We start from the raw sequence: 13,547 nt of genomic DNA, 5'->3' as shown, positions 1-13,547 counted from the left end.
AAGTGTTCTAGAGCTAGAAATCTGATTTGAACAAATTTATGAATGTCAAATGAAATTATCGTAGCTTATTACTACAAAATCAATCTAAAGATAACCACAATCAGAGATGACATTTAGAGAACTAAAAAAGATAGAATAAAAGGAATTTGTAACAATATGCAAATTAAAAATCAAACCTATCAATGCAAAAATAACCTCATTCTTTTACAAAGAGCAAAATTTCCAATCTAAAACCATCATGAGAGTGAAGCAATAAGAAGGAATTAGTATGAAATAAAAAGTTATGCAATAAAAAAATTAAAAAGCTCTATAGCCTTCAACTTTGATTTAGTAAATATAATTCAATCATTTCCATAGGCCCGTATAAAAAGCAATGTTGGGTTATTGATTGCTCACTTTTATACTCTAAGCAAATATAAATCATTAATGTTTTTCTTTGACATTGCATTAACTTTATTTTACACAGGCAGAAAACATCAAATATATTGCATTAACTTCTGTGTGCCCCACCATAGATAGATACATAGACCCGCATGTGTATATCTTTGTATAATATATTTCACTTTTATCATCAATTAAATGGAGTGGGAGAGTGAGTGGTGCAACAAGTGAGAATGTTGATCTTATCCATATTTTTATTGACCACCCTACAAGGCAAATAAGGAGACACCATACAATGTACCTAATACTAAATAACATGACCCAAACAATATAAATATAAATCTGTTGTCCTAAATTATATCTCATATGTTGTTCCGAATCAAACAATAATGATGCAAAAAATAATAATAATTAAAAAAATTAATTGACATATCTTATTTTTATTAATGTATCGTATGTGACAAAATCTGAGACAACATGTCAGTTCTAAGTATTAACCTTCCCTTTAATTTTTATCTTTCATTGGACGCTGCCTGCCTCAACAATCCTTGTTGACTTGGCCAAAGTACATGGGACATAGTCAAACAATAACTTCTACAAATATTATACACGTGACCTTATAATAGGTGTGCTTAGGGACATCAACACACATTTTGCACGTTTATCTCGTTTCTGTAGTTTCCAAAAAACGTGGTCTTAAATGCCAAGTAGAATGAGTAGGTGAGAGGTGTAGGTTTAGGTACTATGGTTATGGGACACAGATCACCTGTCCCATTCCTGTCCATTTTCCTGTCCCGGTCCAATAAAAAATTGACACTTCATTAAAAACGAAAAATTTAAAAACTTAAAGTAACATATGTGCATTACTTGGAAAAACCCTATTGGCTTGGGACATAGAGACACACTGATTTTGGGACAGGTGATCCCCATTCATGGTTATGATGTGTTTCAGAAAGATTATTAAATTAATAGAAGAATGTATATTTATCCCCTAAATTATTCAGGTTTGTTAAAGCATCTCCATCCCAAGAGTATGGACATATCATAGAAGGATATATGGGGAAGGGGCCAATCGACTTTATTTAGGTTGGAACAAATTCTATGGACAACTTTGTAAACAATCCAAATTATTATTATTATTATTATTTTAGAATAGAATATTAGCTTTCAACAATATTTTTAGATGCGTAAAACAAATGTTTTATCAACTTTATATTTTAGGAAAAGGAAAGAGACAAACCCTTTTTTCTCATCCTTGTTTCCTTTTATCGATTTTCCTATTATGAAAGTTATAGATATTATAATGTAGGTGCATAAATAACATCACACATCAAACACAAGTAGAACATATTGTTAGAAATATGGATTGTTAACACAATGTCGAGGATTAGGTTCATGGTCACCCCTATATCGATCTTTGCCTGAGAAGTGAATGTCAAATAAAATAAATATAAATGTGACGTATTTTTAAATGGTAGTTCAAATTTGCTATCCAAATAACAGAAGTATTATTAAATTGTGATCAGTGTTGTGAAACCCGAGCCGGACGTCAAACCGGCAGAGGTCCCGTATTAGGTTTAACCGGTTTAAACGGTTAAACCGTCCGGTCTGACCGGGTGATTTCGTACATAATTAATAATTTTTATTTGTAAATATATAGTTATATATAAATGTAAAACTTTATATAATTAATAATTATGTATCATTATATTGAAATAATATCTCTTTATCTTTTTTTGGACCGTAGTAAAACAAAATATTAGAACATTTCCCATTTTTTTTATTTTTATGTGAGCCGTCCGGTTTACTTCCCGGGTTAATCCGGTTTAACCGGGTTTAACATGGTCGGACCGGATTTTTTCCGGTTCAAAGCGGTCCAACTCTCATTCGGTTAAGATGGCAAACCAGAGCCGTTTTCAAGTCCGGTCAGCGGTCAGATCGGTCGGACCGTCCGGTCCGGTTCCAACAACACTGATTGTGATAATAGTTTATTATTTCTCTAAGTCTTACATACTTAAAAAATTAATTTTTATGTTATTAAGTTTCATGCAAATCAATTACTTTTTAGTGTTTTGTCATTTAAAGCACGCAAATAAATTTCTCCTTTTTTAATTTACTAAACCCTTTTTCTTTAGCAGGTAAATTCTGTTCATTCATGAGATGATGATAATTCATAAAGCATGAGTATAAGAAACTGTGGCGAAATCTGGAAGTTAAAACAATATAAAAAATAGTATACATATGTCAAAGTTTTATACATTGTCAGTCTATTATTCACTATATATGAATGAATGATGAATACAAATAATAACTATATATAAATCTTTACATTTATATTACACTTTTAAAACAATCAAGCCATTCAAACTTGGATAAAGAAAACAAATAATGATTCCTTATTATGTAATTAATAATAATATTATGTCATACATGTAGCTTTCTTCTGTTGATAAAACCCAAATGAATTTCGTCTGTGCTCATCCAAGAACAACAATAAATCCTTATCATTTTCTTTTTCTATATGAGAATAAGCTTTCACAACATAGTTGAAGGCATGTCCATACATGTATGATGCACATGCTGCTTTGTATGTTAGGAGCTGCAAATCACCTGCTCCATATAAAAATTGGCAAAACAAATTAAAATGGCTAAAATAAAACAATAATATTGCATATGATACTGCACCAAGTGTAGTGAAGTTGATACGCAAGAATAAAAAGGGTAGCACAGTGCACGAGGCTCTCACTTAATGAATATGGGGAGAGTAGATGAACGCAGCCTTACCCCACCGGTGGAGAGACCGTTTTTAGGATTCGAATCCGTAACCTCATGGTCGCTAACCAACAACCTTAACCCGTTGTCTCAAGCTCACCCTCTTCATTTGATTAGACAATAGTACAAAAAATAGTTATATATTCATAGCAGATAGAAATTGAATTCTTACCCTTTTGAATATCTGAATCAAGCTTGCTATTGCTGAAATGTCTTGTCAGCCACCACCTACAACGAAGTCTCCAAGACTTTCCTGACTTTCCCTGTGTAAATATTATGGGAGTTTTGCTAGAGATTTGATGTTGCTTATTTCCACCATTTTTTATGGAGCATGCAGATATGCATTCTTCTTCGCAGAGCGATAATTTAAAGAAACAAAAGCAAAACACTTTCCATGTATTGTATTCTGCATATGTAGCATCAAGATGTGAAGCAATCATTTCCAGCAGAGAATGAAGACTATATTCTCCTGCAAAATATCAAAGAAACATATTAATGGCTAAGGCATAAATTATCACTGAGCATGTCAAGGAATCATTTGTCTGTTCAACAAAAGAATAAAGAAACTTAATTTTATTTTGTTTTTCCCTCTTTTTTAATACCCTTCTCAATCAGTTTCAACAAGAGTAATTAATGGAGATGTGAAAATTATTCAAAACATGATTGAGGATGAAAGTACCATTTTGGTGCATCTTGATAAGTTTTGATAAGGAATCACTACATGTTGGATCCTTCTTTAATATATCCTCAAAACAGCTAACAAGCAAGAGAGAGTTGTTTCGATCAAAATTCTCCACGAGAGCAGCCCTCAATCTGCAAGTGAGTATATTCACTAAATCTGTAACGATAACATTAACAAAAATACCACTACATGCTCATCTCAGAAATTTTTGATGACAATATCTGCATTACCAGTAATAGGATAAGGGATTTACCTAATTGGGAGTACAGAGGCTGAATTACGACATTGATTCTCAAGCAAATCTAGAGCATCGTCAGCTTGACCTTCAATCAGCAACAGCTGGCAACAAAAATAAAGTGAATCAGTTACCGATATCTCAAAGAGAGAGAAGATATCGTCAACTTGACCTTCAATCCATTGAGACCAAATAAAATGTAAACCTAGGCTAGAAGAAATGAGAGAAGATAAAGGAGATTCAATTGAAGAATTAATACATTAATTACAATAGGTGAGCCTTTCCAAATATATAGGAGTTTGGGAAGCTTACGATGGAAGCGACAATAGGAGGTAACTTGCTGAGCACATTACCTCCTCTAACTAACTAAAACAGAAAGGTAAGTGTCTGTCAGTGACAGGTGTCACTGCAGTTACCACTTTATATCCCTAAGCTACTACTCGGTCCCTATAGTATAAATTTTTTAATGAGGTCCGTGTACTTCTATTTCTTTTAAATATGCCCGTATAGTTCCACTAGTTTTTTCAATTAAGTCCCTTCTAATGAATTTCACAATTAAAACCCTGAAACACAAAATAGAAAGGCTTGCAGATGAATGTAAATATCCATTAATAGATTTTATATTGTCATTGGATAGTAGCCATTTAAACATGTGAAGAAGTGTAGGGGCCGACTAAGAACTGGTAACCTTAGGGACCTATTTGAAAACTAAGTAAAATTATCAGGATTACAAAGGACTTAACCAATTTAAAAATGCTTCAATAAAATATAATTAATGATAAACTAGTTCAAAACTGAAGTTGGGAAATAATATACTATTTTGAAATGAGTTCAAGTTTATGTTGACTTTGCATAAATTTGTTTAATTTCTTTTGTTACGTAGCAAAACATGACTGAACAAGCAGAAAAAAACTATATTGCAATGGTCAATGAGACAGATAAACTCTCTTTTCTTTTGGGTGGGGATTATATATCTAGTTATTGCTTCAACAACTCTGAACCTGATTATCAGTTTACCAAACAAAACCTTAAACGAAATACAAATGTTGTTAAGTGACCCAAAATTATTTGAAATGTATGCTCCATACCTGTGTCAATGGAAGTAATGCGGCTAATGCTGGGGTTGATGAGCTAAGGGCAAGCTCTAAATATTTCAATGCACTTATATAATACTCATGAGGATTAGTTCTGTGCTTCACCAAACTGTTCTCATCCGGAAAACGCAAGGGCAACAACCACAAGTCAAGTCTACCTAAATACATTCATAAGATCAAGAATAAGTGAACAGGCAAACCAGAGAGTTGTAAACAAAAAAAACAAATAATGCTTAGTCTTATTTAGACTGGAACAAATCAGAGGTTGTAATGAAGAGTAATTGTGGGCAAGACAAAAACAACAAGCTAGTCTAATTGAGATAATGGACAAGACAAAATCAATATTTTCAGTCAGAAAAAAAGTAGGAAAATCAATATACACTTTTATGCATATGTGCACAGTGTGACACAATGCAACCACAATAAATAGATTTTTTACTTCTTCATGGTTCAACAGCAAATAAAGAGGATAAAAAATATCCTCAGACCACTACCTTACATATAAGATTCACAACCAAATATTCCATGTGGGCAGCTGTATAAAAAAGTATCTCATCTAAGAAATAAAATATGTATTTCAAAGACCCTTGCTTATATACATAAATATGTTAATTCCTATATATTCCTATGCGGGTGCAGCTGTATAAAAATTTCCATAAACATGACTAGATCACCTTAATATCAATTTTTGTATAAAAATAGTAACAATACAGTCTAAGATCCTTAACCAACAACCTAAGTAATTGCATCATAAACAACAAACAAACCACAAATGTCATTTGATACTGGATAGAAATATCCATCAAAATAAAGAATGCATGTTACCAATCCATGCAAAGAAATATGAGCAACTTGTACAAAGAGGATTGAGATATCCAGATAAATGGAAGAGTCTGTTAGGACACTATGTGAGGAAGGGTAGGATTGCAAAAAGGGAAAATGAGAGGTAGCTGAATTGTCAAGTTAGTATAGGCTTGGGAAGGGAACATACATGTATGGGAGGGCTACATACGTGTATGGGAGGCTATATAAGTTGGGATGAGGAGAATGAGGAGGTCATATAGAAACTTGGGAGTATAATAGTATATTCAGCATTTTTTGCTGGGAAGAGAGTGCTCTAGGAATCTCTGAAGGAGCCTAGCTCTGGGTTACAAGATTCTTCCTTGTATTACATTTTCAGTTCACTAAATAATACTTATATACCCTCACTCAAATTTCTGGGCTCCTAACATAGTTCCCTTTAGAATTTAGACCTTCAAAATATAATCCTAAATATGGACTAATTCTATGTGCAAAACAGGCTAAGGGCTTAGTTGCTGCTGGTAAGAAATTTCCATGAACAGCTTTAGTTTTAACAAGTTACAAACTTATATAATCAATTCCATGGACAAACAACAGCATGAAAAAGAAGGGGAAATAATGAGGAAAGTAATATAAAAACTTACCAAGAGCATATAAGGTGTCTTGTGTGAGACCTCCATAATTAGAAAAAGGGTCTTCAATTCTGTTATGTTCTTCGGAGTCCAAGTAAAGACCTCGCTGAAAAGTGTGAAGTGGTTTTTCTCTTTCATGGTTAACATCAACCTCCATAGAAACTCTCGTAACTTCATTGAAACCAACACCCTTAGATATCTGTTTACCATTCATGACAGAGGCCTCTGAATCACATTGATCTTGGGATTCTGCCAAGCGGGATTTAACTGTATTATGACAATCTGATTGTCCAACTTCATTGCTGAAGGAAGTTCCCTCCATATGTGAGTTCTCTTGCAAGTCAGACTGTTTTTCTCTCCACAACTCATAGAATGTCAAGCCCATTATCATCTTTGACACAGGATCAATATCGACATTTTCTTGCTCAAGGCTAAAGGAGAAAGGGAAAAACAAAATAAACATAAAAAAGGAAGGAAAAGGTCTACTGTCAATGGAAAGTTAGCATTTAGTGCCATTTTATGATACTCTTTAGTGCTGGGACAGTATAGCACAATGCTCAACCATTTGGAATATTGACTTTATGCTTATTTGTCCTTGTTTTTTCTGATAAAACTTGTTACTTTAGATGCAAGTGTTTCATGACATAGATATATGAAATGGCAATGATAAGTATCTTAATATAAAACCATTCTGCCTTTATAACAAGTACCATAGTCCATACTTAAGAATTAAGATCCTATTTTGGAATACACAATCATGAGCAATGTAAGTTTTACTGAATAGCATGTGACCCTCTATAAAAATATAATAATAATAATAATGGTATACATCCATTTAACCACTTTATCTAACAATGACATGTTATGAAGCAATCCATTCTTTAGCATCATATGATGACTCACATTTTTCAATAGAGGGGCAAAAGACTAGGTATTAAAGATAAAAAATGCATACCATACAGCAAGTTGATGTGCATCATTAGTATGACCTTCCATGAGACAGAATAACATGTTCTCCAAATTAACTGCATATCTGCTCTGCTCCACAAGTACAATTAAATATCATGAACTGATGGTTTAACAATCAAGCTGACAACAAAGCAATTTTGTAAGCATTTAACATTAATGTCACTGTCATAAAGCATTTAGGGGGAGGCTTCGAAAATATACCTCTACTGGCCAAATCTTCATTGATCCAATCTTCTTAGACCAAATATCATAGATGTTCTGGATTCGTGTTGAATTAACATCCTTTTTTTCCACATGCTTAAGAAGCTGCAGTAAAACCTACACAAATATCCAAATATGTTCTGGTGTTGAGAAACTAACTCAGGATATCAATGATAGAAGAAAGTACAGCAAAAAGTTTTGTTGTTCTAAAAGGAGGGGCAAAAGGGAATATAAGCTAGGGGGACGCACTTCAATGATTAAGAAAATTTCAAGTAGATTTGATCTGTATGTAATTCATACAAAACACTCAAGAACTATGGTATCATTTCACTTAGAACGGCATATTTAAAGGCATTAAGGGGCCAGTATTCCAACAGCCAAAATTACCTTGTGACCTTGGTGATCTAAAGAGATAGTGACAACTTAGGTACTGTATAATTACCAATAAGCTTGAATCTCAACCATATAAGGTCCATGTATACAGGAACTAAGGAAATTATTTTGACTTTTTTTGTGCCAAATGTCTTTTAGGGTTCAAAGTCTCAACCATATAAGGTCCATGTATACGCTGGACTTCCGAGTCAGAAATCTGAATACACCCTTTTCGTCAATGAGACTTCACAATACTTGAGCATTTTAAGATAATAATATTTTCAAGAACTTCAACTTCTTATTAAACTGTTTCAAGTAACTGCGATTACAAAAACGTCAATATGGAAACTTTGCATACTATCAATTTCGCCCTGTGAAATATTTTTTTTTGTTGTCATGGAACAAATTGACCCATGATATTAATATGAGGGAGTGTTTTAAATTGCGGTTGCGGTTACTGTGATTGCGGCCGTTGCAATGCGGATTGCGGCCGTTGCAACGCGGATTGCGGCCGTTCCAACGCGGATTGCGGCCGTTGCAACGCGGATTGCGGCCGTTGCAACGCGGATTGCGGCCATTGCAACGCGGATTGCGGCCGTTGCAACGCAGATTGCGGCCGTTGCAACGCAGATTGCGGCTGTGGCCGTTGCAATGCAGATTGCGGCCGTTGCAATGCAGATGGTGGCCGTTGCAATGCAGATGGTGGCCGTTGCAATGCAGATGGTGGCCGTTGCAATGCAGATGGTGGCCGTTGCAATGCAGATGGTGGCCGTTGCAATGCAGATGGTGGCCGTTGCAATGCAGATGGTGGCCGTTGCAATGCAGATGGTGGCCGTTGCAATGCAGATGGTGGCCGTTGCAATGCAGATGGTGGCCGTTGCAATGCAGATGGTGGCCGTTGCAATGCAGATGGTGGCCGTTGCAATGCAGATGGTGGCCGTTGCAATGCAGATGGTGGCCGTTGCAATGCAGATGGTGGCCGTTGCAATGCAGATTGTGGCCGTTGCATTGCAGATTGTGGTCGTTGCAGTGCAGATTGTGGCCGTTGCAATACAGATTGCAGCAATTGCATTGTCAATTATTTGGTGATTCAAAAATTATTTTTGAAATCAGTCTAATTGGTTGCGTTGCGGCCTGATAAGGCCCAAATGCGGTGGCGGCCACATCATTGTCATTCGGCGTCTCATCGCAATTGCGCTATGATTTGGTTGCGGTCACCACCACAACTGCAATAATGTGGCAATTTCATGTCAGGTCGTCCGCAATTTGAATCACACCAAATTAACATTTTAGACTTATTATCAAAATTCGCAAGTCGCAACAATTATATAAGTCAGAAGTTCAAATCCTGGAAACTGCTTCCCGGGTAAGTCTTGCACTCCCCTGCCTTTTTTTTTAGTCAAAATTCACAACAATGCAGCATGAACAAACTAAAAACCGCAATAACCAGAAACCAAAATCACCAAAGCAAAAAAAAACGAATAGGGAAACTCATACCGAATACTTAAAACGATTCCTCAAAGGAGACCTGTCATTAACAGTTCCTTTCATATAAGCTTTAAGAACATCGCATGCCGCAACCCATTGATGCCGTTTAACGAGTCTCCGCAACAAGAAATGCAACCTCACACGGTGTTCTGTTCTGAGATGATTAGGACGGAGTGCGAGAACACAAGAAGGTTTCGTCAGCGAATAGAGAGTTCGTTTCGCTTGGTTATCACGCGCCACCGCGTAACCGTCATCATCGTGGTGAATGAAGCGACTCTTTCTCTTGCGGGGTTTGGATTTTGTAGAGACGGGAGTGATGTGTTCCACCATTGTAGCGTCATCGGCGTCCATTGAAAGGAAAGACTGTAACTCAGTTATGTGACGGAAGAGGAAGGTGGCGCGTGAAGGAGAAAGACGGTGCGTGCTGGAAATAGAGGAGGAAGCGGCTGTGTTTGTGTAATGGATGGATTGGACAGAGATTAGGGCTATTATTCCATAAAATTATAAATATAATAAATAATAATTTCTACTATTTATCTTCAATGATAAAAATATGATACATGTGCTATTTTTGTTTAGTTTTAGAAATATTTTTATAGAAAATAATTAAACATGAAAATTTTAGAGGTAGGAGTATCTCTCATACCCAACAATATTTTATTCTCTTAATATAAAATTATAATATTTATGTACTATATAAAAATATATACACATTTATTACATTATTCTTATTTCATCATTTGTATTAGTTCTATTTTTGGAGAAGTTATTACATAAAAAAAACAATAATTATTGACATATTTCTTATATTTTTTTAGAAAAGTTATGCAGAGAACAATTTGGAGATTGATAGATTAATGGAGACCAAAAGATATATCTATATATTTATTAAGCATGTTGATGACTTTAAAGAATGTATATTGTTTGATTAAAGTTTTTTATATTATTAGTTCATCTTTTATTATTACTAATATGTACAGGCACTGGCGGTCAATATTATATAGTATTACGTAATTAACTTTTATATATTTTATTTTTAGAATTATAATGTATTTATTATAATTTTTATGTATTTATGATAATGTTCAATTTAATGTGAAAGATATAATTAATTAATATGTTGGTGATGTTTATTTATGATTATATGGTCTTTTTGTAAAAATTAAATAATGTGAAGGGCAAAATAGAAAATAGAAATTACACAATGGTGAAAGTTACATCATGTTTTACCTTTATATGTAGTATAAATATAAATATATATTAATTTTATTTTATACTAGTATGGTAATAGACACTTGATGTTGACTACCCACATTTTTACTTTCTGACCTTAAGTTTTATTTTTTTAAATCAGAATATTTATTTGTTTTAATATATTTTATATTATATTTATTTGTGTTTATTTTAATTGTCAAATGAATGTGAGAACATTGTTAATATGATGGTAATGATTATATGTGGTTATATAATTTTTTCTAGAAATTAAAGTGTTAAGGAGAAAATAAAAAAAATACATCATGGATAGTTACACGGGAGTACATCTGTTGTCCACACTTTGTGTCACTCTATATACCATGAGTTTATAATTGGTCAAAAAAATAATTAATAATTAAATTTTAACTTAAATATATTTTTTATGATCAATCATATGTTTATGAGACATGGAGTGATACAAAGTGTAAGACAGTAGATGTGGATCCTAGTTACACCATGTTTTCTTTTTATATATAGTATAGATTTATATATAGTATGGATAGATTAATAATTATTAAAACACTAATGATTGAAAATGTTGTAGAAACTCTAAGAATGTATATACGCAAGCTATTTTCTTTCTTATAGCTCACAAGGAAATATGATTTTTCTTATTCCTTATTTAATTAGTATTTATTAATTTAATATTTAAAAAGTTATTATTGAATCAATGCAATGAAGGGGTGGTTTAGAAATTATTTAAAAAACACCACTTTATAAATATTGAATTTAACATTAAATAGTATGAATAACTAGCATCAATAAATATAAAGGATATTTTCAGCAACACAATTAAAAGAATATCAAGTTATTATAAATTTCATCAAGTTTACTTTAAGTTTTTAATATAACTTTTCATACACGTTTTCGAACTTGGATTTCCTTTGTTTATTTCAATAGACTTGCTGACCTTAGCTTTTAAGGAACAAATGTAGAGAAGCATTATTGTTAGAATACATAAAAATATCTTAAAATATATTAATTTATTTTATAAAGAATATTTAGAAGATATTTGAATATGGGGAGAATATCATTATTATGTTTTAGATTTTTTAAAATATATTAGAATATTTCGTAACATTAAGATTATTTTATGATTTGTTTTCTTATCTAATTAAAAGTCTAGTACTATTTAATATTATATCTTTTGTGTCAAAAAAATAATCACAAAATCTTCATCTCATTTCATTTATTAATACAATCTACAAAATTTGAGTTTTTTTCCTTCTTCCTTCAATCTATAATTCTAACATAAATCAGATTACTGTTTCAATGAAAGTCTCTTTATGTTTGACAGTTCCTTCAATGTAAAAGTAACACAACCTTAATTATTTGCCTGAATTCACTTGAGACCACCCTTTCATCCTAAGGTTTAAAAACAATGTCAATTCATTTTGGCAAATAAAATCTAGCTATCTAATATTTTCCTAACTATATAGACCTAAGATTTTTATTTTAATTTCTCTTATGGAAGCATTTCTTTGCTATCATATCACCCATTGATTTTAGTTTACTTGTCTATGTTTGTCCTCAAGGTATCTGGCAGGCATTATTTAAAGACATCTTGTTACATATTATCTCATTTTTGTGAAATTCGAGCCGAACGTTAAATCGAGAGAGGTCTTGTATTAGGTTTAACCGGTTTAAATGGTTAAATCGCCCGGTCTGATCGGGCGATTTCATACTTAATTAATATTTTTTATCTTTAAATATATAGTTATATATAAATATAAATTTTTATATAATTAATAATTATGTATAATTATATTGAAGTAATATTTCTTCATATCTCTTCATCTTTTTTGTACAGTAGTAAAACAAAATATTAGAGCAGTGTTTCATTTTTCTTATTTTTAAATGAACCGTACGATTTACTTCCCAAGTTAATCTGATTTAACCGGGTATGACACAGTCTGGTTAGATTTTCCCCAGTTCAAAGCGGTACAACTTTCATTCGGTTAAGACTGCAAATCAGAACCGTTTTCGAGTCCGGCCAGTGATCAGACCATCCAATATGGTTCTCACAACACTGTGACAACACCAATATCCATTAATTTCTTTCCTGAAGAGATCACATGTCCTATTTGTTTTGTCCTAATCTAGTTAAAGAATATCACCTAGTTAAACAAAAAAAAATCATAAAAAGTAGAAAATAATTTCTTTTATATTACTTGATGAAATATGATTGGTTTGAGATATGACATCATAAATTTTTGGGACATGTCATCCTTGTTATTGTCTGAGCATCACAATATCAATGGCTGTGTCCAGCTGAAACTCTCAGTAATTATAAGAAGTTTTTATTTGGTGTAGAACCTCCAAATATGCCACCAAGTATACTTAATTATTTGTTAAGAATTGGATATGAGGCAAAACGAATGAAGTTGATGTTAAAGTTATCTCTGGATGGATACTTGTATATTTTGGCAAATTGGAAGATCGACCCTGCGACTTAGGAAGAGGCGAACTCGATTGTTACCTCTCCGGATTGATTTGGAGTCGCCACTACGTTTTTGCGGTTAAAACGTAGAAAACTCTATAATAAGCCCAATTAGGATAAGAATGGTATTTGAACAGAGATTCTGAGCTCGAGAGTCGATTAGGGATCGGGGAAAGTATTAGCACTCGTCCGCCCGTATTAAAACGGTACCCTCACTAATCACATA

At 33.1% G+C, this 13,547-nt stretch overlaps 1 protein-coding gene across 1 annotated transcript; it reads right to left on the bottom strand.

Moving 5' to 3' along the window:
• LOC109348123 lies at positions 2,755-10,105 on the bottom strand. The gene is made up of 9 exons (XM_019588358.1): positions 9,637-10,105; positions 7,768-7,884; positions 7,553-7,635; positions 6,610-7,028; positions 5,159-5,322; positions 4,089-4,174; positions 3,833-3,966; positions 3,326-3,622; positions 2,755-2,991 (listed from the first exon to the last, which is right to left on the bottom strand). The coding sequence occupies exons 1-9, from the start codon at positions 9,976-9,978 to the stop codon at positions 2,801-2,803; spliced, it is 1,833 nt and encodes a 610-aa protein (XP_019443903.1). The 5' UTR covers positions 9,979-10,105; the 3' UTR covers positions 2,755-2,800.

This window comes from Lupinus angustifolius, chromosome LG05 (genome assembly GCF_001865875.1).
Source record: "Lupinus angustifolius cultivar Tanjil chromosome LG05, LupAngTanjil_v1.0, whole genome shotgun sequence".
Classification (NCBI taxonomy): domain Eukaryota; kingdom Viridiplantae; phylum Streptophyta; class Magnoliopsida; order Fabales; family Fabaceae; genus Lupinus; species Lupinus angustifolius.
The sequence above is the reverse complement of the archived record's forward strand: the minus strand, read 5'-3'. Positions and strand labels throughout refer to the sequence as shown.

Excerpts from the sequence above, each read along its gene's own strand:
- LOC109348123 (XM_019588358.1), bottom strand. The coding sequence starts at position 9,978 with ATGGACGCCGATGACGCTACAATGGTGGAACACATCACTCCCGTCTCT. Across the intron at positions 7,636-7,767 it reads TGAAGATTTGGCCAGTAGAG|AGCAGATATGCAGTTAATTT; the intron begins GTATATTTTCGA and ends CTTGTGGAGCAG. Across the intron at positions 3,623-3,832 it reads TATCAAGATGCACCAAAATG|GAGAATATAGTCTTCATTCT; the intron begins GTACTTTCATCC and ends GATATTTTGCAG.